Genomic DNA, 26,261 nt, shown 5'->3' on the forward strand with positions numbered 1-26,261 from the left:
CGTGGACGGCACTTGCCCAGCCCAAAGCAGGACCTGCTCCCTGTGCCTGGCAGTGGGGAAACTGAGGCACGGGGAGGGGAATGGACAAGGCAGTGACAAGCCCAGGTCACGGGGAGGCAGCACCAGGTCTCCCAATCCCTAAGGTAAGGAGCAAAGCAATGTGACCTGCAGGACGGGGGTGAGATCTACCACTGGGGCTGGACCTCCCTCTCCAGCAGTGCCCCACTAAGGATTATTTGGGGTTGGCACAGAGCAGAGGTGGCAGTGGGGTGCAGGGGAGGAGCAGCAGGAGGCACTTACCCTGTGCAAACCATTCCTCCTGTAGGCAGGGAGGGAGGCCGACTTAGAAATGAGGGGGTCTGCAAGGAAACCGCCATGGGGCATGAGGGAAAACACAGGGGCTGGCCCCAGGGCACAGGACAGCACCAAACCCGTGCCATTCATCCCTTCCCCAATGCATCCCCTCAGTCACTGCACAGATGTGCTCCTGCATCCCCAGGCGAGCTGCTCAGAGTCAGTTTGCCTTCCCAGTACTGCCCCATCCCTGCCCAGCTCCAGACTCGCCTGGCTCTGTCCCCTTTCCATCCCCAACTCATTCCCAGCCAGCACCCTCTTCTGCAGCAGCCCTCCCTCCTCCTCCATCCCAACAGCTCCCTTCCAAACCTCCTCTTCTCCTGGTTTCTCTGCCCCCAGCTCTCCCAGCCCTGTCCTGGCACAACCAGGGGGGCTCCTTCCTCTCCCCACGCCTCCCTGGGTGCCAACACCTCCTCCAGCCCCTGAGCTCCAAGCTCTGGCCCCCGGGGAGGAGCAGGTGCAGAGGGGCGAGGGATGCACTCACCGCTGTCAGCCAGGTAGTGCATCCGGGGGGCTGCAAGGGGAGAAGAGCTGGGTCAGGGGGGCGAGAACCACACACTACAGAGCTCCCCCCACCTCGCCCCCCCGGTCCTGCTCACAGCCCCAGCTCTGCGAGGGCAGCCGTGCCATGAGGGAGGAGAGCATGAAGCAGGCAGGGACATCCACACTGGCAGCAGCTCTGGGTGCCAGGAGGTCCCAGATATGCCAACAGCACACAGTGAGCCCACGACAGCTCAGAACCCCCCCATGGCTGTGCTTTGTCATTTCCAAGGGCCCCCCACTCCCATGTCCTTCCCCCCTGGATGGGATGGATGGACAGATGGACAGATTTCCTTACAGCCGTTGAGGGAACCCTCGTAGCCAGCCGTGTGCAGGGCTTCTCTGCTGCTGGCTGAGCTGCGAGGGGGCGTCCAGGGGTCCGCGTAAGAGTTGGAGCGAGCCTTCATCTCCTCCCTCAGGATCAGCCTGCCGATGCCGCTCTGGATCTGGGCACGCAGGGAAAGCTGCTTGCACCGCTCCCGTCCCTGCTGCAGCCCCCCCCTGCCTGCTGGCATGTCACCTCCCAGGGACAAGGTGCTGGGATGGGGTGCACCCCAATCCTTCAGCCCCGTATTGCAGATGGCCGAGGGGGGAGAGATGGCAGAGGGCGAGGGGTGGCGATGGCAGAGGGCAAGGGACGGCAATGGCAGTGGCACCCTGACCATGGAGCAAGGAGATGATGTGGAGCTCGCTGCCACGTCTCCGGTCCCTCCCCTGCCAGGCAGCGGGCAGGGACATTGCTCACCTTGTGCATGCCCCGCTCGTACCCATCCTCCTCGCCTCCTGATGAGAATCTCCGGGCCCGGGGGGCTGCAAGGAGACACATGTGGGGTCAGATGGGTGAAGGTGGGATGGGAGGCAGTCCCCAGCTGCAAGAAGACAGCCAGGTCCCAAGGGCTGCTAGGATTTCGGGGTCACTCTCGTGGGTATCTCAGCTCAAACCCATCTTCAGGTTGAGGTCCATCCCGGGGAGATACCCTCCCTGGGGGTGCCTGATTTGGGGGGGGGGGTTGGGTTTCCCTTTCCCACAGCACTGGGGGGGGCTGTTACCTTTAGGGGAGCTTTGGAAGGACCAGTACTCCGACTCGGAGTGGTAGTAGGGGTCTGGTGAGTAGGCAGGGCTGTACTTGGACGACTGTGCGATGTCTTCACTCGTTTTGCTTTTGGTGGCTGCAGGGATGTCGTCTGCAAAAGGAGCAGGGAGAGCTGTAATGAGGACACTGAGTCCCTCTGGCAGCACCTGCAAACACCCACCCTGGGACAAACACAAATCTTCTTCCCTCCCCTCTCCCTGGTGTCCACCAGCCATTTGTGCTTGGGACAGGCCAGAGCAGAGCTGGAAATGATCCATTTTCAGACTACTGACACCTCCTGGAGACACGGATGCAGTGGCAGATGGTGGGGACGGTCACAAACACAGTTTGGCTGGGAAGTCCCCAGGAGGCTGATAGCCCCAGGCCCACGGCACCACGGCAAGCCCCAGCACCACCAGCACCCGTGTCCCCAGGCTGTCACGGCACCCACAAGTGCCCAGGCACCCGAGGGGGGCTCACGTAGGAAGGGATGGAGGCAGGCACAGTCCTGCTGGGGAGAGGGCAGCCGGAGGGTTACTGCCGGGGCAGGTGGAAGCAGCAGAGGGATGGCCCCAGCAGCTCCAGCTGGGGAAGGGGCTCAACCCCCCGGGGACAGGACTCTTGCAGGGGAAGGGGCACCAAGGACAGACTGCATGGGACCCTCTCCTGCTCGCACAGCTCGGTGGCTGTCCCGCAGGAGCCAGGCACCAGGCAGGAAGGTGCAGGCAGAGCCACCCCACCACCCAAGCAGGCGCAGGGGAGCCCACAACGGGCAGCTACTTACAGCAGCAGGCGCAGGCAGCCAGCGGAGAGTTGGGCAGGTGGGGAAGGGGAGCCCGCAGAGAGAGAGGAGACACGGTTACTGCTTCAGGCTGCTGCTGCCCCACCGAGTCAGCAAGCAAGTGGGGGGAGCGCAAGCCAGCCCTGCTGGGGCACCAGCCCCCCCCCAAGCCTCCTCCCCACCCTCCAGCACCCCGGGTACATTTCCTGCAGTGTCCGTCCAGGACGGGCTGTGATTTTATCCAAGGGCTCCGTGTGAAGCTGTAAAGCCCCATCTTCATCCCTTTCCTGAGGCTGCTCTGACTCCTGGGGTCACCCTCGTCTCCTCTGCCACCCCTTGTGGCCTCAGCCCCCCTCCCGGGACTCTTTCTGTCCCCTGCCCAGCCCTCACCTGCGCCCTGCTCCTGCCCTCTCCCGATAACCTCCCGAGCCCGGGCTCCCCACTATCATCCTCCCGTGAAGGACACATCCCAAAGCTGCCTTTTTCTTGCACTAAACCTAATTAAAGGGATTCTGGAGGGGAAGCAGGCACACTGGCCCCCACAGCCCAGCTCATCAACACCTCTCCTGCCTGCGTCTCCCCCCATGCCCCTAACAGAGACCTGGGCTGGTGAGCAGACCCCGCAAGCAGCGTGCACACTGACCGTGTCGCTTGTAGATGGGGGGTTTCCGGTAGATGTTGCTCTCGCCGGCTGCTGGGAAAGAAGGAAGGGAAGAAAAAAGGGAAGAAGGACAGACAGGGAGGTCAGTGCAAGCTTATGGAGAGCGGATGGGATGGAAGCCCTGCAGATGCTGCCCCACGTCAGCTTCCAGCACGCAGCTGCCTCCAGCTCCAGGTGCCTGACCGGACCCAGGCTGGCTCCGTAATGGGGCCGGGAGCTCAGCCAGGGCCGGGGCGGGCAGCGGTGGGCACAGGGCCATGCAACGAGCGCCCCAGGTCAGCATGCACCGTGGGAGGGGGCACAGCCTGAACCGCTGGCCCTGCCAGCCAGCAGCGAGGCACCCTGGCTCTGCCCGGACCAGGTTCATGGCATGGGGGGGATGACAGTGCTTGAGAGAACCACCTGTGAGCTGCCTGAGGGGCACAGCAAAGTCATCCAAAGCCTCTTTCCGCAGCAGAGAGAGAAAAGAGCCAGCTGGAAGGGAAAGCGAGCTGCAGCCTCGTGCCGAGAGCCCAGGGGCCGGGCAGCTGAGCTGGCGGAGCGGGGAGGGGGCCATCCATAAAGCACCGACCTGCAGGAGGGCAGGGCCCTGCTGGGGATGGGGGAGACAGGGTGGGAGCAGGGGACTGTGGTGGGGAGCCTGTGGGTGTCCTTGTGGTCCGGGGTGTCACCTGTGTGCTGAGGGTCCCACGCTCTGGTGGTGGGACAGGGCAATGGGAAATGCCTGAAGCTGGGCAGGGTGGGCTGGGGCTCTCCTCCAGCTCCCCTGCCTATGCAGGAGGACAGCTGGGTGTCTCTGCCTGCTTCCCTCCCTCCTCTCCCCGCTCCACCCCCACCCCCGTGGGCTCTGCGTGGCCGGGAGCGGGTGGTGGCCCTTACCTGGTGGCCCCCTGCAATCCCTGCAGAAGGGGAGCAGGCAGCTGGCAAGCCCAGAAGAGTCTGGGGGGAGGGAGCGGCGGGCCCTAGGGGGAGTATAAAATAGTCATCTGTAAAGGGGGGGCACGGAAAGGCCTCCGGCAGACACGCGCCGCCTTGTGGTCCTGGGGTAGGTGGGGGGGCAGGCTCTGCAGGGGCTCGTCTGGGTGTGCAGGTGGAAGGAGGTTGGGCAGGGGGGACAAGAGGGACATTGAGGGGGTCAGGCAGACTCTGGGGGGCTCTGGGACACCTGGGTGGTGATGGAGAGAGGGGAGAGTTTGAGCTGCAGGTCCTGTTTATGGATGGCCTCTGATGGGGGGAGATCCTGCTGCCAGCTGGCTCTAGGCAGGTGGTGGAGCTATGCATGCAACACACAGGGGACAGCACATGCGGGCATGCGACACACAGCGCTTCCCCGGGGGGCCGGGGGGCTCCAGAGCCTACCTGGAATGTGGAAATGCTTGGGTGCTTGGTATGAGGTTGGAGTAGAAGACCTCACATCTAACTGGCTATAGTAGGGGGAGCTGCGCCCGCTTTCTGTGCCTATGTGGTGCCGAGCAGAAGCAGCCATAAGTGACCAAGAGAGAGAATGAGAGGCAGAAGAAAACAGGCGTTAAAGGCAGTGGTGTTAGACGAGCTGGGCACGGCCCACATGGCGGTGGGGACGGGGACATGTGCCAGGCTGCGGCCCAGGGTGAGGTGTGCCAGAGCAGGTGGGGGATTTCCTGCACCCCCAAATGAAGGCGGGATGCAGAGGGAGCCCCGCGGTGGGTGATGTTAGCTCAGGACCTTGGTGGTGAGGCATAGGGGCAGCATGGGGAGGCAGCACCTCCAGACACACCAACCTCGGCTTCTCCTGTCCACTCCTCCCTGGCTCCCAAGGCCAGGAGACCAGGCACAACACACTCTGCTTCCTCCCCTGCTGATCTGCAGGGTGCACGCATGCATGCACAGGGCCCTTCCTTGCAGCTCTTGCAGCACAAGCACCCACATGCATGCTCCCTGCAGCTACCAAGACAGCTAAGGGAGCTTCTCTCTTCTAGGCTTTGCTGGATCTTGGGGACCACCACCCCCCTAGCCAGTTCTCCATGAGCCCCGGCTTAGGTCTGAGCCCCCTTGGCCTCTCCCTGGAGGAGAACTGGAGGATGCACACAGCGGAGCTGGTCGCTGCCAGCCCCCAAGGGACCCCACCACTCCTGAGTCCTTGTCCCAGCCTGCTTTCCAGGGGATGGACCACCGAGGTCCCCTGAGAGAAGCAGGGGGTGACCCCTGCTCTGTGTGGGGGTCTGAGCATGGCCCAGCCTGGGCTCACAGCCGGAATCCTCACCTGAGCGGTAGAAGTGGTGGGGGGACCTTGGGATGGTAGGGGACATGCCCTGCCGGCTGTAGGTGGGAGAGTCGATGTAGCCAGGGCTGGAGGCTCGCCTCTGCCGCATGTCAAAGCTCTCATAGATGTCCTGGGGATGGAGAGGAGCAGGGGTTAGAGCTGACGGGATGAGCGAGGGAGGCAGGCTGGTGCAGGGAGGCACCCTGTGGCCGAGGATGCTGGCGTGCACGCGTGTCCTGTGTGGCCTGCAGGACGTCCCCAGGCTGCTCTGCCCCCCCCGGCCACTGAAACATAGGCAGCAGAGCCCAGGAGCTGGGCAGAAGCAGCCCTAAGGGATGGGGTTCCCCCTGTCCCCCCACCTTGGGCCAGCACTCAGCAGGGGACGTCAAGCGGAGCCCCAGCAGCGTCAGACCCCGCGGTGCCGTTACCTGCGAGTACGGGGAGAGGGTACCCAGGGACTGGAGGCAGCAGGAGGCAGAGAGGAGAAACAGAGACAGCGGGTGAGTAACAGGAGTGGTGACAGCGGGGCCACACAGTGGCTCGTTTTCCCCATGTCACAGTGAGAACAGACTCGTTGTCCTTTTGGCAGTCTGTCCCTGCACCCTGGTGGGATGCGAGCCCACACCATGCCCCCCTGCTCGTGGCTGCCATGGAGAGCTCCCTACCACCTCAACGAGGATGACCTCTGCTCCCTTGGGGACAGGTCCCCCCTTGTCCTGCCTCCCCGCAGGGCTCCTGGAGAACCGGGTGAAGCCCCACACCATGTCCCCAGACTGGGGTCTGGCTCCGGGCATGTCCGAGCTCTCAGTACCTCCCCATAGCTATATCTCTCCAGCGTCTCATCTGACGTGTATCTGTGATAGGGCTCGTACGAAATGAGGTCAGGACGCTGCACTTCATAGATGGCTTTAATCTTGGGAAGAGCTGCCAGGTCTTTGTAATTAAGGATCTCATTATCCACTTTAGCCTAGGGAGAGGGAGAGACAGAGACAGAGAGACAGAAAGGGAGAGAAGAAGAGGGAAGGGGAGGCTGGAGCACACAGCGCAGAGCTGGCACAAGCACACAGAGCCCCAGCACCACCACAGCAGAGGCGAGAGGTGAGCAGAGGTGCCCAAGAGGCAGCAGCAGGATGGGGCAGAGGAACTGGGATGAGGGGACAGCGGGACAGCATCCTTCTGGGTGCTCCACTCTGTGCCAATGGGGCGAGTGGACATGACTCATCCATGCTGTCCCCAGATGTGGGGCTGGGAACTGTCTCCCCCTCCCTGAGTCACCCCAAATCCATGGTCACAGTTCTGCCCTGTGGGGATGAGGGCAGAGCTGTACTTACGCAGATGACTCTGTTAGGGGAGCCAATGCTGGACCCAGGGGGCGAGATGGAGGTTTCTGACGTCCTTCTGTGCTGTGGGGTCAGAAGAGCAAGGGCAGGTGAGAGCCCAGGCAGAGCCCAGCCCAGGCAGGGCAGCGGGGGCAGCGAGCAGTGCTTGTGCTGGGGCTGAGCCTTCCTGCAGGGGTATCCCCCACCCGCTACCCACGACCCTCTCAGGGGATGTGGGGCTGGCGAAGGGCTACTGTGCCCAACGCTGTCCCCCTGACAGTGGGGACGGGGCTCACACGCTCAGGAACCATGCTGGGCTGGGACACTTCCACAGCATGGAACAAGACTCGAGGGTGGCATCGCCTGGGATGTGCCACCTCTGGGAGAGACCCCTTGCCCTGCCACCTACCTTCAGCTTCTTCTCTGCTCGGGCCGCCTGCTTGCAGATGGGGTGCCACACTTCAGAGCCTGAAGTGCAAAGGGAAAGCGTTTGAGCTCCGTGCACAGCCTGCACCCCCAGCAGGAAATTGTCCTTTCCTGTCCTGTCCCTGACTGCCCCAAGCCCTGCCATCTCCAACACTGTCCCAGAGCCTGCTGTCCCCCAGGGGGACGTGTCTGTGCTCCCCACAGCTGCACTGAGCAAGAAAAGTGCTGGTGCACGAGCTGCTCTGGTGCTAGAGGTGTGCAAGTCCTGCACTCTGCAGGGACAGCTTCTGGGGGTGGCTGTGCCCCAGGGAGACACCTGAACACGCTGTCCCTGCTGCCCACAACGGGGGCTTTCCTGGGACCCCCACCCTGGCTCTTGCTGTGCACAACAGTCCCTTCACCACCCATGTGGCAATCAGTGATTTGGGCTGATGGGCAAGCACAGGTTATTGAGAGGAACCAAACCTTGCACAGGAGGCAGAACCTAAGGTGGCTGCGGGCAGGGACGAGCTGCTCTGACACCAAGCCAGTGGCCATGCTGGGCGAGAGCCTCACCCCTGCGGTGCTGCTCTTGGCGTAACCTGGGCAAGGGGCAGACGGGATGGGGTCCTGGGCCACCTCCCCTGGACCGGGGAACGTCCCTTGCCAGCACAGCGGGGTTCCTACCTGTGAGGTACATCTCCTCGCCTTCCGTGAACATCTGGTGACAGCGCACGCACCTGGCGCAGGCGGGGTGGTAGTGCTTCCCTCCCGCCTGCAAGGGGAAAGGGCCCTGAGCAAGGCAGGATGCAGTGGAAGCCGTTCATCCAGAAACAGCCCCAAGCTGGCAGGCTTGGGGCCAGACTGGGAGCCCAAAACCAGAGGCTAGCAGAGCCGGGGGGTCCCAAAGCTGAGCCGGAGCTGGGCTGCTCCCCCTGCTCTTTGACAGAAACCAGGGGTTTAATTTGTATCTTGCCTCCACTCCTAGCGTTTCAGTTATAGGCTCGTTTTCTGGGCTCTGGAGCTGGGAGGCAGGAACCAGCTCGGGGCTAGGAGGAGTTGGAGCACAGCCCCAAAGGACATTTTACTCCTGCAATAACACAAGAGAGGGTGGAGGATAATTTGGGGTGGCAGAGGGAAGATGAGGCTCTGGCTGACAGAGGGAATGGTGATGATAGAGGGGGCTGGAAACAGTTGGAAACGGGGAAGATCAATATGAAGCTCTGCTGTGAAGATTAGTGAGAGCAGCCACCAGGAAAGTGGCGATTGCCCACAAAATCAGCAGGGAACTGATCCCCGCAGGGTGTGGATGGCAGCCAGGGGCTTTTCCCCTCTGGTCTATGCCAAAAGGGACCCACCATCGCATGGGGCTGTGCCAACCAGAGACAGATATAAACATGTGGAAAAGAGACTGAAAACAACTCAGCTAAACCCCAGCTCCTAAAACACCATGGGCCAGCACGCCTGCAGTCCCAGCCCCACATTTCCCAGTGGCTGCAGACACGGGCCCCTGGTAAAGGATGTGCTGCAGCAAGGTGAGCTCAGTGCTCAGACCCTCTTAGTGTCCCCCTGTGGCTCAGTGTGCTGACACTAAGGGAAAAAATAACACAAATGCCTTTTCCTATATGGGAAAAGTGCTGCTGTTTTGGGTCGGACTAGGCTGGGAGGGAAGCGCTGCAGACATAGCGTGCAGGAGCGCAGTGGGGCCGGCTGCTCCCCATCGTGCAAACAGACACCCCATGTCCTCAGCACCCACTGCTCCTCTCCAAAACTGTGTGCAAGCCCTGCTTGCTTTATACTGCTTAATATTACAGCTCATAAAGGCCGGCAGAGGCTGTGGGTGGCAGGACCCGTTTGTTACCACTCGGGAGTCCCTCACAGCCTCATTAATCATTCATGCCTGGCCGCACACCTCCAACCCCTTTGAAAGCCCCTCAGGCTGGCAGATAGCACGGGAAGGCTTGTTAGGGCCTACAATTATGTAAAGGCGCCCTTTCCATCCTGTGCCCTGCCAGGAAAGATGATTAAAGCTCTGGTTTCACGGGGAGTGCTCAGGCAGACGCTGAGCAGGGCCAGGAGCAGTGCTAGCTCCCTGGGCTGTGGGGTGCCTGCCCGCCCGGCACGGCCTCTGGGACCCCAGCGCCTTGCTGCTCTCAGCTCGGTGACAATGCCTGTGAGGAGGTGGCACCTTGCCTGGCACCTCGCTGCTGCCTGCAGGGACCCCAGTGCCACGGCGCATTACTTCCAGCCCGGCAGAGCGCCGCGCACAAGAGCACTCCCTGGTTCTGCTGTGAGATTGTGGCTGCTCGGGGCATCTGCTGGGATCCAGCCAGCATCTGTCTCCCCATGGCCCAGCACAGGCAGAGCTGGCCGTCTGCCCCATCGCATATGTAGGGGCAGGAACATCGCACGCTTATCCTAAGCAGATGTGGCTGCACCAGGCAAGGAAAACCCTAAGAGCAGTGCAGTGAGCATCCTAGAGATGGAGGGTGCCAAGAACCTGGGGTCCCAGCTCCGTCTCACTCCTCTTATCTGCCCTTAAACCCCGTGCCGGAGGGGCAGAGCATCCTGCACACCATGCTGCTCCTGCTTCCTGCCCCTCAGCACTGCTGGCAGGTGGATGGGACGCAGCAGGTGGCTGAGGATGCTCCAGTACTGGCAGGGTGCTCTCAGGGACTGGACTGCCCCATGGGAGCTGAGGTTCAAGCTGAGGGAGCCTCTGGCTTCGCCATGCTCCTCCTGGAGGTTTGCTAAGCAAGCAGCCCTGTGCCAGTCAGCTGCTCCGCAGCAGCTGCTGCAGTGCTGAGCTCACGCTCGCAGCAGCCAGCGCGAAGCGCAAAGTCAGCAGAAAGCCTTCCCAGGCAGGGGCAGCTCCCCAAGGGAGGATGAGGAGGAAGGTGCTGGCGGGTCCTGGCTCCAGCTTCAGGAGAGGTCCCTGGGCAGGTGCAGTGCTCTCAGGCCAGCACAACCAGCAGGGACCAGAGGGTGAGCACTGCTTGTAAGTGCGCCAGGCTGGAGGAGCCCTGGGGCAGCTCCAGCAGGCTTCAGCCCCCTCCTCCAGCTGCTGGCTACACAACTGCTGCTGCTGCAGCCCATAGAGTCTGTGCCTGGCTTGCTGCAGAGCTGCGGTACGTCTTATTTTTGGATACTGCTTCCTATCACTGCTGGCTGGGGTGGAAGAGAAGCGGGTGCCAGTGCTGCTCGGGGATCAGTTCCCTCCCACCCCGTTGCACAGAGGGGAAGGGCTCAGGAGTGACTTCCAGCATCGCTGCCTCTCTGTGCCACCACGGCAGGACCAGCAGGTCTGAAAACCACAGCGTGTTTTTTTCTGACATCTTTCTCTCTGCCTCCCACCTCCTGACCCTTTAGATTACGCTCAGACCAGATCACACTCCAGCCTTCTTCCCCCTGCAGATACTGGGGATAGAAACAGAAAGCAAGCATGTCTAAACCCCCACCCCCAGGAGCAGGACTGCAGGAAGGACCAGCCCCAAAAGGCCTCTCTTTCCCCCCAAAACTACAACCTCCACCCACCTGGCTGCTCCTGACCATACAGCTCTACAATCGCCCCAAACCTGCACTATGGCCACCTGCACCCATTGGATCCCTGCATGCTGGAGCAGCTCCTGCTGGCTAGGATGCTGAGCAAAAGCAAAGCCTCCTCCAGATCTGTCCCAGGGCAGGGGCCCTGCTGTGGTGGCAGCCCTGGGGGGTGCACAGGGAGGCTGCCTGCAGGCAGGGCGCTGCAGTCCCCCGCATGCTGCCGTGCTGGATGTGTTTCCAAGGCAACTGGCAGGCTGCTTGGCGGGATGCGCTCGGCAGGCTGGGAATGCTCTGGAGCTGGGTATGGTGGCAGCTGGTTAGGGCTGGTGTCCCCACAGCTGGGGCTCTGGTCATGTCTCAGCACAGCCAGGTCACCACTGGGGGTGCTTCAGGGGCTTGGGGACCAGAGCCACCTCTCCAATGGTGTACAGCATGGTGCTGCTCCTCCTCCAGCCCTGGCTCCTTCTCCTCCCACTGCCACCCTCCAGACAAGGTGCTCGGACCGTGCCCACACCCCTGCTGCAGGGACAGCCATGGCCCCGAGGGAGGGATGCTGTGACAAGGATGATGGGTGGGACGCACACAGCCCCCATTACAGGGCAGGACAAGTGGCCATGGCCCCGAGACTCACCTCCAGGACCCTGCCGCTGATGTACCGGTCACAGGTCTCGCACTTGATGCCAAACTGGGCATGGTAGTCAGACTCGCAGTACGGGACTCCATCCCTTCAGGAAAGGGAGGAGAGCGGGGTGAGGCAGGTGAGCCGGGCTGGGCACCACCTGCAGCATTGCCAAAATCCCCCCAGCCCAAACAGTACCCCTGGGAGCCACCTGCCCATGGGGCGCTTGCTCGCTGCCTGCCTGGGGAGCCTGATCCTGGCTGGAGAGGGTACCTCGGGCACCAGCCCTTGGCTTCTCCATCTACCTCCTGCCCGGATTTGTGTTACTGCCTTTCCCCAGCTCTTGCTCCCTGTGTATTCAAGGACAAATTCAGCACTGCCTTATGCTGTTTTGACTTTGGTGCCTCTCCTGGAGAGCAGCTCGGACACCAAACCACCCCCTCCCCATGGCCAGGTGCCCAATCTCCCAGTGCTGCAGCCCCAGCAGCAGGGGAAGCCCAGCCAGTGGCACTCACTTGCTGATGTACTCCCCGGTGAGGATGATCCCGCATGTTTGGCACTTGAAGCAGCTGACATGCCACTGCTTCTCCAGCGCCAGGAGGGACTGGCCTTGCTTGATCTCCTCCTTGCAGCCTGCGCAATCTGGGGGTGGGCGAGAAGAAGGGGAACACATGAAAACACTGCTGCCCCATGGGGATCCTTTCTTTACCACTGATGGGAAGATGCCACCCTCCTGCCCATTCCCACAGGGAGCCACGTGGAAAGCCGCCTGCTGGAGCTGGGACCAGCATGGCACAGAGCCAGGGCTCCCCAGTGACCGGTCCCTGGGGGCTCCCTGGGGGGCAGGGGCAGTGGGAAGACCCCGGCAGTGAGCGGAGCAGAGGAAGGGCTGTGCTCTCCAGCAGCCACATCCGGCCCTGCCGCAGTATTTATGAGACTCCCTTCCTTCCCCGTTTTCCCTGGCTCCTGCCAAGGCTGGGAGCAGGAAGCACATGGGCCTCGGACCCCTGACCTTGGCTCCTCATCCTCTTCTTCCCCATACAGCAGGTTCGATGGCCGGATGGGGCTTCTCCTTAACCCTCTCCCTTCTGTCCTCCCTGCAGCGCTGCGGAGGTGCAGCAGCACCACGCAAGCAGGCAGGGCTTCCCACTCAGCCCAGCCTCCAGCAGCTCTGCACCAAGCCTTGCCCACTGAGCAAAGCTGGGGGGATTTTTGACCCTCCAAGGCCCTGGCCAAAAGCAAAAAAAGCAGTTGCATCAGCTTGGCTGAGTCAGGATCCAGTCCTTCTCGCATGCAAGTGCTGCTCGCCTAGTTCTTGAGTTGCTTCCAGTGCTGGGACTGCAGGGAGAGGCACAGCATCCTTCCTCCGGGGAGGTCCTCCCCACCGAGGGCACCAGCTGGGCTCCAGCAGCCTCAAGTGCCACCCCTGCAGGGTGGCAGTGCTAGGGCCACCAGGGGAAACACAGCAGGAGGGAAGCCAGGACGGCACCATGCACCTGGCTGCTACCGCTGGTTAAAGCATGGTACCCTCGGGTAACCTTGCTGTGCACACCAGGGAGGAGCTGGAAGGGGATGGAAAGGGAGGAAGCTGGCGTTAGGCAGAGCCCGTGGCTGCCCTTGCCCTTCCTGCTGCCCTATGGGAGGCAGCAGGTGCTGCGGGCTGGCCACAGCATGCCCCGGGCAGCTTGCCCACTTGGCTCGAGGTGGCAATGAGGACAGGGAAGCCCTGTCCTCAGGCTGGGGCTCACAGACCCAGCCACATCCCCAAATCAGGCAAGCTCATGGTGACACCTGGCCAAACCCACCCAAAACATTGCTCTTGCTGTGATTTAGGTTGGGATCATCAGCACAGGCAAAGAGCCTGAGAAATGTTCCTCAGTTGGTGGAGGCAGCGAGCAACGGCAGCCCTCGTGCGGCCCGTCGAGCCTCTGGCACAGGGACGGGGTGGCAGCACCCACCCAGGTCACAAACAGGCCAAGGGAGTGACCGAAACCAGTGGTGACCTGCAGCCCTGGGTGGAGACCAGGACTGCCCTGCTCCTCCTCCAAAACCTGCGAGCGCTCGTGCAGGGCTGCATGCCAGCCCCCAAACCCTTCCCATCGCCTCCCTAAGCACCGGCACGGGCAGCTCTGACCAGCACCAGCCTGGGGCAAAAGGCACAGCTGTAAGCATGGGGGGGACCCAGGGGATGGGCTTAGAAAAAGGATTTCAGGGGGAGCATGAACAGCCCTGCTAGCCCCAAGGAGCAGGGCCTGCAGGAGCTCCCGTGGTCTCTCCTCGTAGGCATCGCATAACACCTGTGTAACTTACGGCTCGGTCCGTGGATCTTGATGGGTTTGGTGCTGATGAGCGAGTGGGAGCAGTTTTGGCAGACACAGTCCTTCCCGCTGAACGTGACCTTGTCTCCGATGGGGAACGGCTTCCTGTGGCCAAGGAGAAGGGGGGACATGGGAGCTGTGTGCTCGGTCCCCGGCTGCAGGTGAGGGCAGGCAGCGAGCTGGGCACTGAGGCAGCTCTTCAGCTTGGACCACCCCATAGCCTCCCAAAGATTTCCACCAAGAAAACCAGGTGCCTGCTGAGGTGCACCCACCACTGCACCCTCTCCGTCCCATGGTGCCGGCAGGGGCTCACCTGCAGGTGCTGCAGACAAAGCACTTGGGGTGGTAGGTCCTGCCCAGCGCCGAGATGACCTCTCCGGTGATGAAGTCCCCGCAGCTGTCGCAGCGGGTGCCGTAGAGCTGCTGGTAGTCATGGGTGCAGATGTACTCCTGGTTCTTAAAGAAGAAGCCCGACTGGGCCAGGTTGCAGCCACACACTACAGGGGGAGGACACGCACCCGTCAGGGGGCAGGGGGCAGCTGCAGCCCCCCAGGCTCAGCCCTGGGACCCGGTTGGGTTTTCCCAGCCCCATTGGGCAGGTTGAGGTGAATCCTTTCCCTGCTGCTGCCCCAGCAGGGCTCTCAGGGCATCCCAAAGATGCAGGTGTCTGCAGGCATCTCAGAGGGTTTGGTCTCCCTGCCCACCAGGCCCACTGGGACCTCCCCCAACACCACACGATGTCAGTGTTGGGCTGCAGCAGGGTGCAGGATGGGGCTGCTGGGGAGGCATCCAGCCCCCTACTTCCTTCCCTGCAGCAGGAGCTGTGGGTGGTGCACAGCCCAGAGTGATGCACAGAGACATGGCAAGCCCTGGTCCTCAGTGTCATTCCCCTCCTGCATCTTCTCCATCTACAGGGAGACCTTGAGAGCATCCAACCCCGTAAGGCACCTCGGGAACAGAACAGAAATGGGCTCCAGGGGCCTGTGCACAATGCCCATCACCTCTCCTGCAAGGTGATGGGGTGCAGCAGGGGGACCAACTGAGCACCTGCCAGCACAACCCAGCTCCCTGCTTTACCCAAGGCAAGAAAACCCGAGGCAGGATCATGCCTGACTGGCTGTGGGGCCCAGATCGCATCCCCATGGGCTGCCCTGTCCGTGCCAGGCTCCTGTGGACGTGGTGGGGATGAACCTCGGGGCTGGCGCGGGAGCTGGCGGCAGCGAGCCTGAGGTGGCATGGGTAAAAGCTGACAGGGAAAGTGAGACAGGAGGATTTCCTCTCATTATTTATTCCCTTTCACTTGGAAAGCAGGCAGCAAGCTCTGCCAAGATCTCCAACCGGGTCCATCCCCTTTGAAGCCAGTGGTTGCCTGAGCACCTTGTCGAGGGGGAGCAACCTTTGCTCCTCGCAGACACCAGCGCTGAGGACGGGCAGTGAAGGACACAGCAGCCCCCAGCCACATGTGCAGCTCCCAGGGATTGACAGCACCCAGGTCTCTGGCACCCCTGTACCCAGCCTGGTGGCTTTGGCATCCTACAGAGACACGGGCAGCCTAGTGCCATCGCGCTCTGCCCCGTCTTACCTTGGCAGGTGAAGCAGCGGATGTGGAAGTGGTTGTTCTGCACGCGCACCACCTCGCCCTTGCAGGTGTCCCCGCAGCGGTAGCACTGGATGACGGAAGAGCCACTCCCGGGGGTGTAGGGGCTTTGCTGGTAGGGAACTGCTGGCAGAAAGGAGGGAGGGAAAAACGAGAGGGAAGGGGTCTGTTAGCATTCGGGACGTGGCCTGGCTGGGCGTCACGGCACAGACACTCCCGCTGCAGGCAGACATTAGGCAATGCTGAAGCTAAAGACCAGGCCATGCCGGTCCCTGGTGGCCCTGACCTGGGTGCACATCCCTGCCCAGGTCTGGGATTCCCTGTCCCCACAGAACTGCAGCCACCCACATGTGGCTCACAGGTCTGCATCCCAAGTGCTGCTTCTCGCAGGTCCCTTTCAGGGTGCACATGCAGAAGGGGTCTGGGTCCTCTCCTGGGGATGCTCTGGGAGGCTCCCCTCAAACATACAGGTACCTGAGGGTGCAGGGCAAGGAGAGCAACACCCTGAGAGTCAGCCCCTCACCAGAGCACAGTGCAAGCACCCGGCCCTGCTCACTGCCCCTACACAACTGCATCACCTGTGCCATCGCCCCCAAAGCTGTGCACAGCTCCCCAATGCTCTCCTGTCCGCAAAGTGGGTGCAGAAGGAGCACGCAGGGACTGGCCACCCCGACACTGCCCTGCTCGGCTCGGCTCCACCAGCCCTGGCTTGCTGTTGACCTGCTCATTTGGCAGCAGCATGGGAAAGAACTGTTAGCTTGTGGAGCTTCCACTTGTTTGTTTGGGAACTCAATGGAGAAGTCGTTTTTCAAGGAGCTGTCAAGGATGGCAGCAGCTGAGAGCCTCGGCCCGGGCAGGTCTCACCTCCTTGGCCAGCAGCAGCCTCCCAGCCCCACCACTCCTTCCGCAGTGGCACTGGGACATGTGCGGCCTCTGTGCTCAGCAGGACGGGCACACGGGGACACTGGAGCTCCAGAGAAAGCCGTCCGGGTGCTCACCCCACTCCTTGACCCTCTTCCGGCAGCTCTGCTGACCATTGTGGTGGACGGATGCGCTGCAGCCTCACCCCTGCCACAGGGGAGGAACAGCGTGGAGCAGAGGTTTTTCTGCTGACTCAGCACACCCCAGACAGCAGAGGTCTTTCTGCTGACTCAGCACACCCCAGACACACACTGTAAACACTGCGAGGAGCAGCCCCTGCTTCCCCTGCTCCACCTGCACGCTGCTCGCAGGAGCTCCGGGCTGTCCCTCGCCATGTTAATTGTGGCTGGCACAGACCGAGCAGCAAGGCCATGTTTGCTGCGAGGTTTCAGAGACGGACTTGCAATTTGGACAACCCAGCCATTGAAGGGCAGGGATTTCAAAGGACTGGAGACTTTCTGACCCAGAGCTGAACTGCCTACCCAGGAACAGGAGACGCGGCGGGCTGAAAGCTGGCACGCCAGCACCCTGTGGAGCAGGGAGGACGGGGCACGGGACAGAGGAGCTCACTCATCAGAGAGGCTCTGCATTCACTGAAGGGCAGATCGGGTGTCAGGGAACTGAAACAGCCCATTATTGGCCTAAAAAGCAAAGAAAGAAAAGTCAAAGTGAGATTAGAGACCATCTCACGGTAAAAGCCCATCTCACGGGTCAAGCACCCATGGACATGCCCTAGGACATGCGGGGCTGCTTGCTGCTACCGCCCACGGGGACACAGCAGGGTGACAACGTGCTGGTCCCCCTGACTCTGCTCTGTGCCCTGGGGCTGTGAAGGGACAAGGACTGGAGGCTGCTGCTTCTCTGCTGGCTTGGGAATCCAGGCTGAGGGCTGCAAGGAAAGCTGAGATGCTCTATGAGAACCCCCCTGCGCCTCTGCAAAGCTCAGGCTCCAGCCATGGCACGAGCTCCTGAAAGCCTCTGGGATTTCAAATCACCTTGGGGTCCCAAGCAGAATGGAAGGCACCCATAAAGGCAGCAGTGCCCCCACCCATGCTCCTGCAGGGAGGCACAAACCCTGGGAAGAGGGGTCCAGGACCTCCTGTAGCAGCTGTGAGCCCACGAACGCTGCAGCAGCCGGGGGAACCCTGGGCCGGCTCCCAACAGGAGCACCCGGGGCTGGGTCTCCTGCAGTCAGGGGACATCCCTGCTGGAGGGGTGTCCAGCAGAGCAGAGTCATAGCGCTGACACTTTTCGCCCCATGCACCCTGTGCTCACACCCTGGCGGGGAGCGAAGCAGGAGGCAAGCCCTGGGATGCAGCCACGGCAATGCACACAGCTCAGCCAGAACAGCAGGAAGCGGGGGGCGGCGGTGCTGAAAGGCTGCAAATTACATCAGCACTTAAATAAACATTAATAATAATAAAGAGGAAAAAAACAGTGTCAAAAAAAATACCAACATCACTTATTTGGTACTTCTGGTCTCTAGGGGAAGCATCTGTGTGTCCATATGGCCAAGCCCCTGTGCTGGCGGGACTGATGGGAGAAGAGGGAAGGGAGCTGGGGATGGGAGAGGTGATGGAGCGGTGCCTGTGGCTGTCACCGTACTGGCAGGGATGACACCCATGGAGTCACTCTACTGGCACCCATGGGGATGGGTCAGGACCCGGCTTAGGGCACTGCCGCCGTCCTGCTGGCTTTGTTCAGCGCTAAGCCCCGAGCTCCCTGGTTTGTGATTAGGCTCAGCCCCGCGATGGAATTTTTGCCAGGAACATTAACACATTGTTTTGCTGGGGCTCTGCTTGTTTTCCAGCAGTCAGCTGCCCGCCTCGTGGCCCTGTGCAGGAAGTATTACACAGTACAGCACCCCTGCACGGAGGGACAGCTGAGCGGGGCAAAGCTCATTACACCCAAATAATCCAGTAATAATGTAAGTAGCATTAGTGGCCTTGCGGGCTGAGATACGGCAGGCAAAGGGGTGGGAGCTGCCCAAGGAATGCCTTAATCTGCCCCCAGTTTGCTCCTGTTGTGATCGCAGGGCAGGATTTTAATTGGGCTTCACCCAGTGATCAATGCATCTGCAGCCCCCGATGGGGTGCAGAAGGCTGCCCAGGGCTGGATCCCACCAGGGCTGCCTCCAGGTCCCCCTGGCACTCGCTGGGCACAGCCCTAGGATAGTGGGGCAGTGAGATGTGGTGTGGGGCCGCGTGGGCACGTGGCAGATCCCCCACTGATCCCGATTAAGGTGGCACCTCCGGTCAGGGATCGGTGCCCTGCGCCGCTTCAGGGACACACAGCGGCAGCCGTACGCAAGCACGGGAGCTCAGAATCTGGGTGGGAGAGACAGTGCCCCCAAACAGCACCCAAAACTGCACTGAGGAGTACACCGAGGAGCTTTGTCCCCAGGGAGGGCACGGGGAGTGGGGCCGCCACCAGCCTAGGAGATGCTCCAGGCCGTGAGCAACCCTCAGGTCCCTGCCCCATGACACCAGGCGGTAGCTGTCCCCAGGGATGGCAGAAGTGGGGCAGCCCCGTGTCCCTTGGGCAGGATGGTGCCATCGCAGGGAGGCAAAGCAGAGGCCAGGTCAGAGGCCGGGAGCACAGCGGGGGCTGGGGAGGCTCAGGAAGAGGAAGCCCGGCCCCGCCAGCACACCGGGCCGGAGGCGTCGAGGCCGAAGCGGGGCAATGAGTGACCAGAAAGGAATTCTGTAGGAAGGGCTAGATGCTGAGGGAGAGGCTGGGGTGAAGCACTGGGACATGCTGTGTAATTTTGGGTGGGAAGGGCACGAAGGAGACCCTGCTGAGGGGTGGGGGGGGAGACAGGAGCCCCAGAGCCCCTGGGCTTGCCCCGCAGGCGTACCAGTAGAGAGGTGTGTGGGAGCCCTGCGGGAGGCGAGGGGCAGGATTTTCCCTCGTGCCGGAGCCCCGCTGCGCCCCGAGGGTGGCAGGGAGGAAGGGTGGGAGCCCCAGAGCCGCGGGACATGGTTTTCTCATCAGCTGCAGGGCTGAGGGCTTGTCCTGCAGAGGCCAAAGGCAAGGAGGAGCTTGGCTGTGGCCGTGGGGAGGAAGGGAAGGGCAAGCTTGGGGCCAGCCGGTGCCGGTGCTGTGGGGAGAGCCGCGGCTGCTGTGCTGCTGCGGTGTCTCCGACCTCGGCACATGGGAACTGTCTGGCTTCCGGCCCTGCAGCCACTTCCTGCCCCATCCCTGCCAAGGATGCAGCAGTGGGGAAGGCACCGGGGCTGTGTCTGCAGACAGCCTGGTAAAGGGCACAACGCAGGCGTGTGCAGCCCAGCTATGCCATGCACAGGTAGCCCAGCTGAAAGATGGGACAAAGTACCCCAAATAACTGGGGGGCTCCAAGCGGTGGCTTAGCCGAGAGCTGCAGAGACAGGCTTGTGGCCATCTTGGTGCTCAGGTTGCTGGCCATTGCTCTCTGTCATGCTTCCACACATTTGGAGTCATTTGGAGCAGTGAGAAAATTGCTTATCTACCTTTCATTAAAATATTTTCATTCTAATCTTTCCCCTGTGTAAAACTCAGAAGCGTTCCATGATCCCTTACCTAAGTTTAACGTTATTTTTTTAAGCTGGGTGCTGCTGACAAAGGCTGAGTGCAGGTGCCATGGATCTGCTGCGGGGCACTGTGAACCTGGCTCCGGCTGCTCCACATTTTGCTGCTGCTTCCAATGTTTGCACTGCATTAATTGCTGGCAACACATGCGGAGCTGCAGGAGTGGGCTGTGGTGGCACCACTGAGCTGGGAGCAGCACTGAGGGGTCCCCAAAAATGGTAAAAGAGCCCCGTTAGGGAATCATGGAGCAGGCAGGGTTGGGAACCCAGCGAGGCCACGTACCTCTGCCCTCGTAGCCATCTGTGGCTTACAGCGACAGCCCTCGGCCTGCCGCTGCTCCCCATCTTGCCCCAGGCTTCCCTAATCAGATCATGACCCATTACTGCTCCCACCTGCCTCACGCTGTCCACCCGCCGTGCCACTCCCACCCTGTGTCACCTCCTTCAGTGGGACACAGGACAAAAACAGGACGTGGGTGCCAGGACAGCACTGCAGCAGGGGATAGTGCGGGCAAGGGCAGGCAGCTGCTGGCAGCAGGACATTGGTACTGCTCTGAAATGAGAGGAGGGAGGTCACTGGGGGAGCCAAAGGAGAAGGTGAAAGAGGGAAGCAGAATGGAGAAAATGAAAGAGGTTAGAGGGAAATGGGAAAAAAAAAAAAGGAGCAGTGAATAGAGAATGTGCGGCCGAGTTCATTCCTGGCTGCGTTCATGGAAATTATTCTCTAAGCGCGAGCACGGAGGAAGCCGGCAATTGTCCCCCCAGCTGCCGGCAGCTGCCCCTGCCTGCAGGATGTGTGTTTCCCCCGGCAGGGCCAGGGAAGCCCAGAGAGCCTGCTGGGGCTGGGGCTGTGCGGGATGCACCTCCTCGCTGTGGGGTCAGGACCTGCCCCGGCACAGCCCCGTGGCCATGAGGGACGTGGGCTGTGTGGGGTGAGAAGCCTTGTGAAGCGCTCAGCGGCTTCCTGAGCCTGGCAGCTCCTCCCCGGCCTGCTGGGGGCTGCTGAGGTCAGCCGCGTGCCCTGACACCCCCGAAATGACCCTGGGAGCACAGGGAACAGGGCTGTGCTGGCAGCACGGCACTGCCACCGCAGGTCACCGCGACACAGGCACACCCAGGGCGCCGCTGACGCCAAAGCCATTGTCTGGGAAAAGAGGTCCTTGTGCCGCACGGGGCTGCGGGAGGAGGACAAGCACAGCACCCTGCTGCACGCACAGCACCCCCGGCCCCTCCAGGACCCACACCGGAACCCACAGTGGTGTGTGGCTTGCACAGGGGCTGTGTGCTGCCATGCTGGCCGCCTTTCTCCCATCTCCACCGAGCGCTGCTGGGGGCTTTTCTTCCCAGCTAATGCTTGTACAGCTCGTCATGGCAACAAGAGCTCCTTGAGCTGCAATTGCAACCGGGACTCTGGGTGCTCATGAGTTTGCAGACACCATGCAGACGCTTCCAGCAGAGCCCCTGGCCCTGCCAGCAGCCCGTGCCCCCACACCGGGTGTGAGCAGGACCCCCCTGCCTCTGCTCCCCGCAGCAGCCTGCAGCAGGAGCTGCTCTCCACCAGCAGCACGCCACTTCTCATCCTAACACAAGCATCATGCCCGTCCCATGGGGCCTAGCACAGCCAGCCAGCATGTGGGCAGAGATGAGATGTTCACCTCCAGTGGCTCACAGAGAAGAGATCCCCCAGCTCTGGGCACCCAGGAGCTGCAGCAGGCTGGCCACACTGCAGCTGCCTGAGCCCCTCGCACAGTGTGCCCACTGTCTTGGGCAGGCAGATTTCTGCTGAGCTACATAGTACCCAAGAGGGAATCACGGGCTCCAGGAGCGGCAATAAATCTCCAAAAGGCACAGCTTGAATTGCACAGTAACTATTTAATTCCCCTCCCTATTAGCCCTGAGAATATTTTAGCAGTTCTTGGTGGCTTGGGGAGAGGGAGAGAGAGGATAGATTGTGTTTTAATTAATAATGGCTGGGATGCTTGGCTGCAGGGCAGGAGCCATGGTGAGCCTGCAGCTGGGAGCTGCACCGAACAGGAGGGGACAGCACGGTGGTCCTGGGGGGACAGTGGGGTGGCACGGGATCCTGCCCCAGGGTGGCTGCAGCAGAACAGCTGGGAGCTGCCCCCTCTGCCCCATCCCTGAGCAAGGATGCTCCACAGTGACTGGCAGTGCTAGGAAGCAAGATGCTTCCCCGAGCACGCAGGATATGTCCCCATCTCATGGCTCCGATGCAACTCACCCCGTCGGCTCTGCAGGGCGATGCCTGTGGCTGGCACAGGCATCAGGTGCAGGATGCTGACGAGGGAATGGTGCGGACTAGCTCAGAGGTGCTCAGGACCCTGCTCCCAGCTCCCAACAGCCACCCTGAGGTCCCCACACAAGGCCTGGTCACCCCAAGTGTGGGTGCTGGAGGCTGGCTGCGTGCACTCTCAGGCAGCCACCTGATCTGCTCTGTTCCAGCAAAAAGGCCTGGCAGCAAAAGCGTACAGGGTGAACCAGAAATCAGAGAACATCAGGCTGAGCCTCAGACATGATGTGCATGTTCAGCACACCAGAAGGAAACTGCAGGAGCTGGTGGGGGGAGAAACGGGAGGGCAGGGCAAGCCTGCAAAGGGAGAGATTCGCTGGGGGCTTATCCTAGTGCAGTAGCAGTCCAAGCAAAGCATTCCTGCCCAGCACCTGTGAGCAGGGTTCGCTAGAAAAGAGTCAGCTGAAGACAAAAAAGCCTTTATGAGACATGCAAGGTGGAGAAGGGCTTGATTCAGATACCCTGTAGCACCATGCAGCTCCCAGTGCCACACACGCTGCCCGGAGCTCTTCTCACCCAGGTGGGAAGTGAGAGCAGAGCCCCAGCACTGCAGGGGACACAGGGGCTCCGATGCCCTGAGCAGACACCGCTGGCATGCACACATCAGCTCTTAACCCAGGAGGCTGTGAAAATGCTGGATCCCAGCCCAGAAAGCCAGACCAGGTTTCTCCTGAGGGATCACCTCTCGAATCAGAGGGGTCAGCCATGCTTCAGGAGGTCTGACGAGCAATAAGCAATGGGCATGAAGCCCGGGGGTATGCAGAGGGACTGGAGCCAGCTGGGAGAAGCTGAGAGACCCCGGCCACAGGTCCAGAGACCTTGCAGTGCCCCAGAGACCTGCAGCCCTCACCCCGCTGATGTTTTCCAGCCCTGGCCGGCAGCCGTAAGCTCTTGTTGGATGCCGATCCCACCGGCTCCCAGCAGATGTGTGGCGCTCCCTGAGATCAGCGGTTTGGGCAGCGGAAAGATTTACTCGAGGCGGGCAAGGAGGGATCCCCACTGGGAGGCTGAAGATGGAATTTCATCCTTACATCTGGTTCAGCTTAAAAATCTTGCCCAGGCTGCTATAGATACAAGTAAATTGTGTATGAGCGTGGGGGCGAGGCAGATGAGTAAGTCCAGCATGCTGATACATCACATATCCATGGTGTGCTGGGCTTGAGCTCTGCCTGAGCCCCAAACTGAGTTGAGGACTACTCCGGGATGGAGACCTGGTTGAGCACAAACCCACTGGGACGGTCGCAGAGCATGCTCTCAGCGGGTCCCAGGTGCAGGAGGAGTACCTGAGGCCATGTTCTCCAGAGGACACAATGTGCAGCTAAGGTCCTTGGTAGCACCCTCCCTCCGCCCTGCCATCCCCATGCCACAAGAGCCCCACATCCCACAGGGTGACACACAGCCCCAGCCCCGAACCTCTACTGCAAGGGGATGCTGCAGAGCTGGAACAAACACAGAGGAACCCACGAAGAGGCATCACTGCAGGCTGGGAACCAGCAAGGGGCTGACTCTGACTCTCAGGGGGTTTCTGTCCCAGGTCCCTTCCTCCAATGTGGCCAACTGGTGTCATCCCCCTCAGGGCCACCCCAGCACGAGCTTTGGGTACCCGGCAGCCATGGGGGTCCCACCAGCCCCCTCCGCACCACTGTCCTTGGCACCCAGCCCCTCTCCTGCCTGCGGGGGTGACAGTGACCATGGCTGGGGACCTGCAGGATGGCCCCAGAGGGAAGCAGCCTGCCAGCAGCCACAGGTTGGCCACAGCCCATCTCCTCCCCTAGATTTTATTCATGAGGCGTGACAAGTGGGTGAGCTGCAGGCGGTGAAACGACTCATCCGGCAGCTCCTGGCAGCTAGAGAACAGGAGGAGAGCGCCCGGGCTGGGGAGCAAGCCCGGCCCCAGCCCACATGTTGCTATTTTCTGCTCTAACCAGGCTGGGCAGGTTTGGGGTGTCCCTGCAAGCAAATGCCTTTAGGTCCTTGGCTCAAGGCGCGCCAGATGTGCACGGTGGAAAAAAACTTGAGGCTTTGGCCAAGAGATGAAACCTATTAGCTCGTCATTTTTTGCTTCAGCTGAATTTCTTGCTAAATTGAGTCTGCATTTGTTCCTGGGAGGGAGCACAGTGAGCCACGGTGTACGCTCCCCGCTGCCATCAAAGCTGAGGGATGCAGCAACCAATCCTGAGGGATCGGGCCCAGCCAGCCAAACAAACAAGACAAATAGACAGCACTGAAAAAGGGAAAAAGCAAAGGAGGATGCTCTCCGACACAGTGGCATCAAACACCAGGCTTTGGAGGGGGCTGAGGAGCTGGTGCCAGGGCATCTGGGTGAGGAGCTGACACAATGGAAAGGTTCAGGTCAGTTCCTTGCATGCACAGGAGTGGGTCTGAGGCAGCCAGGACAGAAAGGAGCTTATTTCTGGCTGATGCACTGAGGGATTTTCTGTTTGCTGCTGTGTTTCGCATTTGCAGCTTCCTGTATGGAAATGTTTTTTTCCCTTTAATCTCCACCCACAAGCCCCACGGATTTTGTTGCAGTTTTCAAAACATATGGTGCATACGTTAAAAAAATAAAGGATGCTATATTTAAAATATTACAAAGCAAGCCAGGAACCAGCATTTTTAAACTAGGGCAGCATCTGAGAGGGAAAAATGTGAAGATTTTGGATTTTCTAGACCAGCTCAGAGCAAGAGCCCCACTCGGGGAGATGGAGGCAGGCTGCTGCTCAGGGCTGGTGCCCGCTGCTCACGCCCTGCCCTTTACATGGACCACAGCTGCATCCAGCACAGCTTTGCCCCAGTAATTCACTTCTGGCATCCAGCTACCCCTTGGCAGGGCGGTTTGTATGTGATGCTGGAGGAAGACAGTGTCAAACCATAATGCACTAAGCTAATTCCTTTCCAGCTCCTCCGGCAATCAGTTGGTTCCCCAGTGGGCTGGATGCCACCTCTATTACCCCGCTAATCACTCCGTGCATATCATCCTTCATCTGGCCAACACAAGCGCTGCAAGAAAGCTGAATTTTTGCTTTCTGCAGGTGCAGGTTAGCAGACAGAGGCTCCTCCATGGTGTTGCTCGAGACTGGAACTTGTTCTTTTATTCTGCAGAGTGAGCACAGCACGCTCATTTGTTTTATTTTAGACCATATTCACACTGGCATTGTAATTCCAAAATGGGAGGCTACGTCATCGCCAGAGAATGAAGGGTGGTGGATTTACTATTTTTAACTCCTTCTGCTCTGGGGAGGGAACTTGAAATCAAATCTCTAGCCAGAGACACCGCACAGATATTAATGCAATGAAGTGGGAGTTTGGACTGGGGGTGACAGCTGGCCAAGCGAGCCCTGGCGTCACAGAGGGGACAGACTCCACAAAAATAGGATGCACCGAAGGGGTGTAGGTTACAGGGCAACCTTACTGCCATCAGTGCATGCTCGGAAGCTGGAGGTTCAAGACCAGCCGCCGTGCAGCCAGTCACATTCCAGGGGATGAATTTCGGCTCAGGGCTGGCAGCAAAATGGATCTGGAGCTTCCCCGGCAGGCTCCAAATTCCTCTGGTCTCTCTTACGCCCCAGGAAGGTGCTTCTGAAACAGCTAGAGTCGGGTAGCAGTGCAGCACAGCTCGCAGCTGCGGTGTGAAGGGCACTGCCACGTCCCTGCCAGGACATAAAACTGCCTCCAAACCATGGCATCCGAAGAGAAAACACACTTGTAGCCACTTAATATGGACCATCCTACAAAAAATATGCAAAGGACAAGGGTTCAGCAGAGCCCCAACCCAGCTGGCCCCCATGGGGCCTTCACATATGACACAAGCAGCACAGAGGGTGCTTACCGCCTCCTTTAATCTATTGTAATCTCCACTCTAATTCTGTTGAAGGCAGCAAATGGAGCCTTTAAGTGGTCAGAAAAAGATTGCACCCCCCCGCAGGGTGCAAGGGAGACACGTGGCTATGCAGGGGGTGGCAGAGCCAGGAGCACAGCACCGTATATGTGCCAACCACATGGCCACCAAGGGGT

The 26,261-nt window shown here is 60.7% G+C and overlaps 1 protein-coding gene across 4 annotated transcripts in view; it reads right to left on the reverse strand.

Moving 5' to 3' along the window:
• Nucleotides 1–26,261, reverse strand: part of ABLIM3 (actin binding LIM protein family member 3) — a 42,118-nt gene that overhangs the window by 1,505 nt on the left and 14,352 nt on the right. The window contains exons 2-19 of one of the 4 annotated variants that reach the window (XM_083799157.1): nucleotides 15,438–15,578; nucleotides 14,169–14,352; nucleotides 13,848–13,960; nucleotides 12,053–12,179; nucleotides 11,550–11,643; nucleotides 8,063–8,150; nucleotides 7,380–7,438; nucleotides 6,983–7,054; nucleotides 6,463–6,618; nucleotides 6,080–6,109; nucleotides 5,652–5,781; nucleotides 4,769–4,867; nucleotides 3,392–3,442; nucleotides 1,945–2,079; nucleotides 1,640–1,704; nucleotides 1,193–1,340; nucleotides 839–868; nucleotides 301–359 (exon numbers count right to left, since the gene is read on the reverse strand). In XM_083799157.1, the coding sequence (XP_083655283.1) occupies nucleotides 301–359; nucleotides 839–868; nucleotides 1,193–1,340; nucleotides 1,640–1,704; nucleotides 1,945–2,079; nucleotides 3,392–3,442; nucleotides 4,769–4,867; nucleotides 5,652–5,781; nucleotides 6,080–6,109; nucleotides 6,463–6,618; nucleotides 6,983–7,054; nucleotides 7,380–7,438; nucleotides 8,063–8,150; nucleotides 11,550–11,643; nucleotides 12,053–12,179; nucleotides 13,848–13,960; nucleotides 14,169–14,352; nucleotides 15,438–15,578 (1,781 nt within the window). Of the gene's footprint in view, nucleotides 1–300; nucleotides 360–838; nucleotides 869–1,192; nucleotides 1,341–1,639; nucleotides 1,705–1,944; nucleotides 2,080–3,391; nucleotides 3,443–4,768; nucleotides 4,868–5,651; nucleotides 5,782–6,010; nucleotides 6,110–6,462; nucleotides 6,619–6,982; nucleotides 7,055–7,379; nucleotides 7,439–8,062; nucleotides 8,151–11,549; nucleotides 11,644–12,052; nucleotides 12,180–13,847; nucleotides 13,961–14,168; nucleotides 14,353–15,437; nucleotides 15,579–26,261 lie in introns of all 4 variants that reach the window. The other 3 variants (XM_083799158.1, XM_083799160.1, XM_083799159.1) reach the window with 3 other exon arrangements.

Source organism: Anser anser (assembly GCF_964211835.1).
Source record: "Anser anser genome assembly, chromosome: 14".
In the NCBI taxonomy this organism is placed as follows: domain Eukaryota; kingdom Metazoa; phylum Chordata; class Aves; order Anseriformes; family Anatidae; genus Anser; species Anser anser.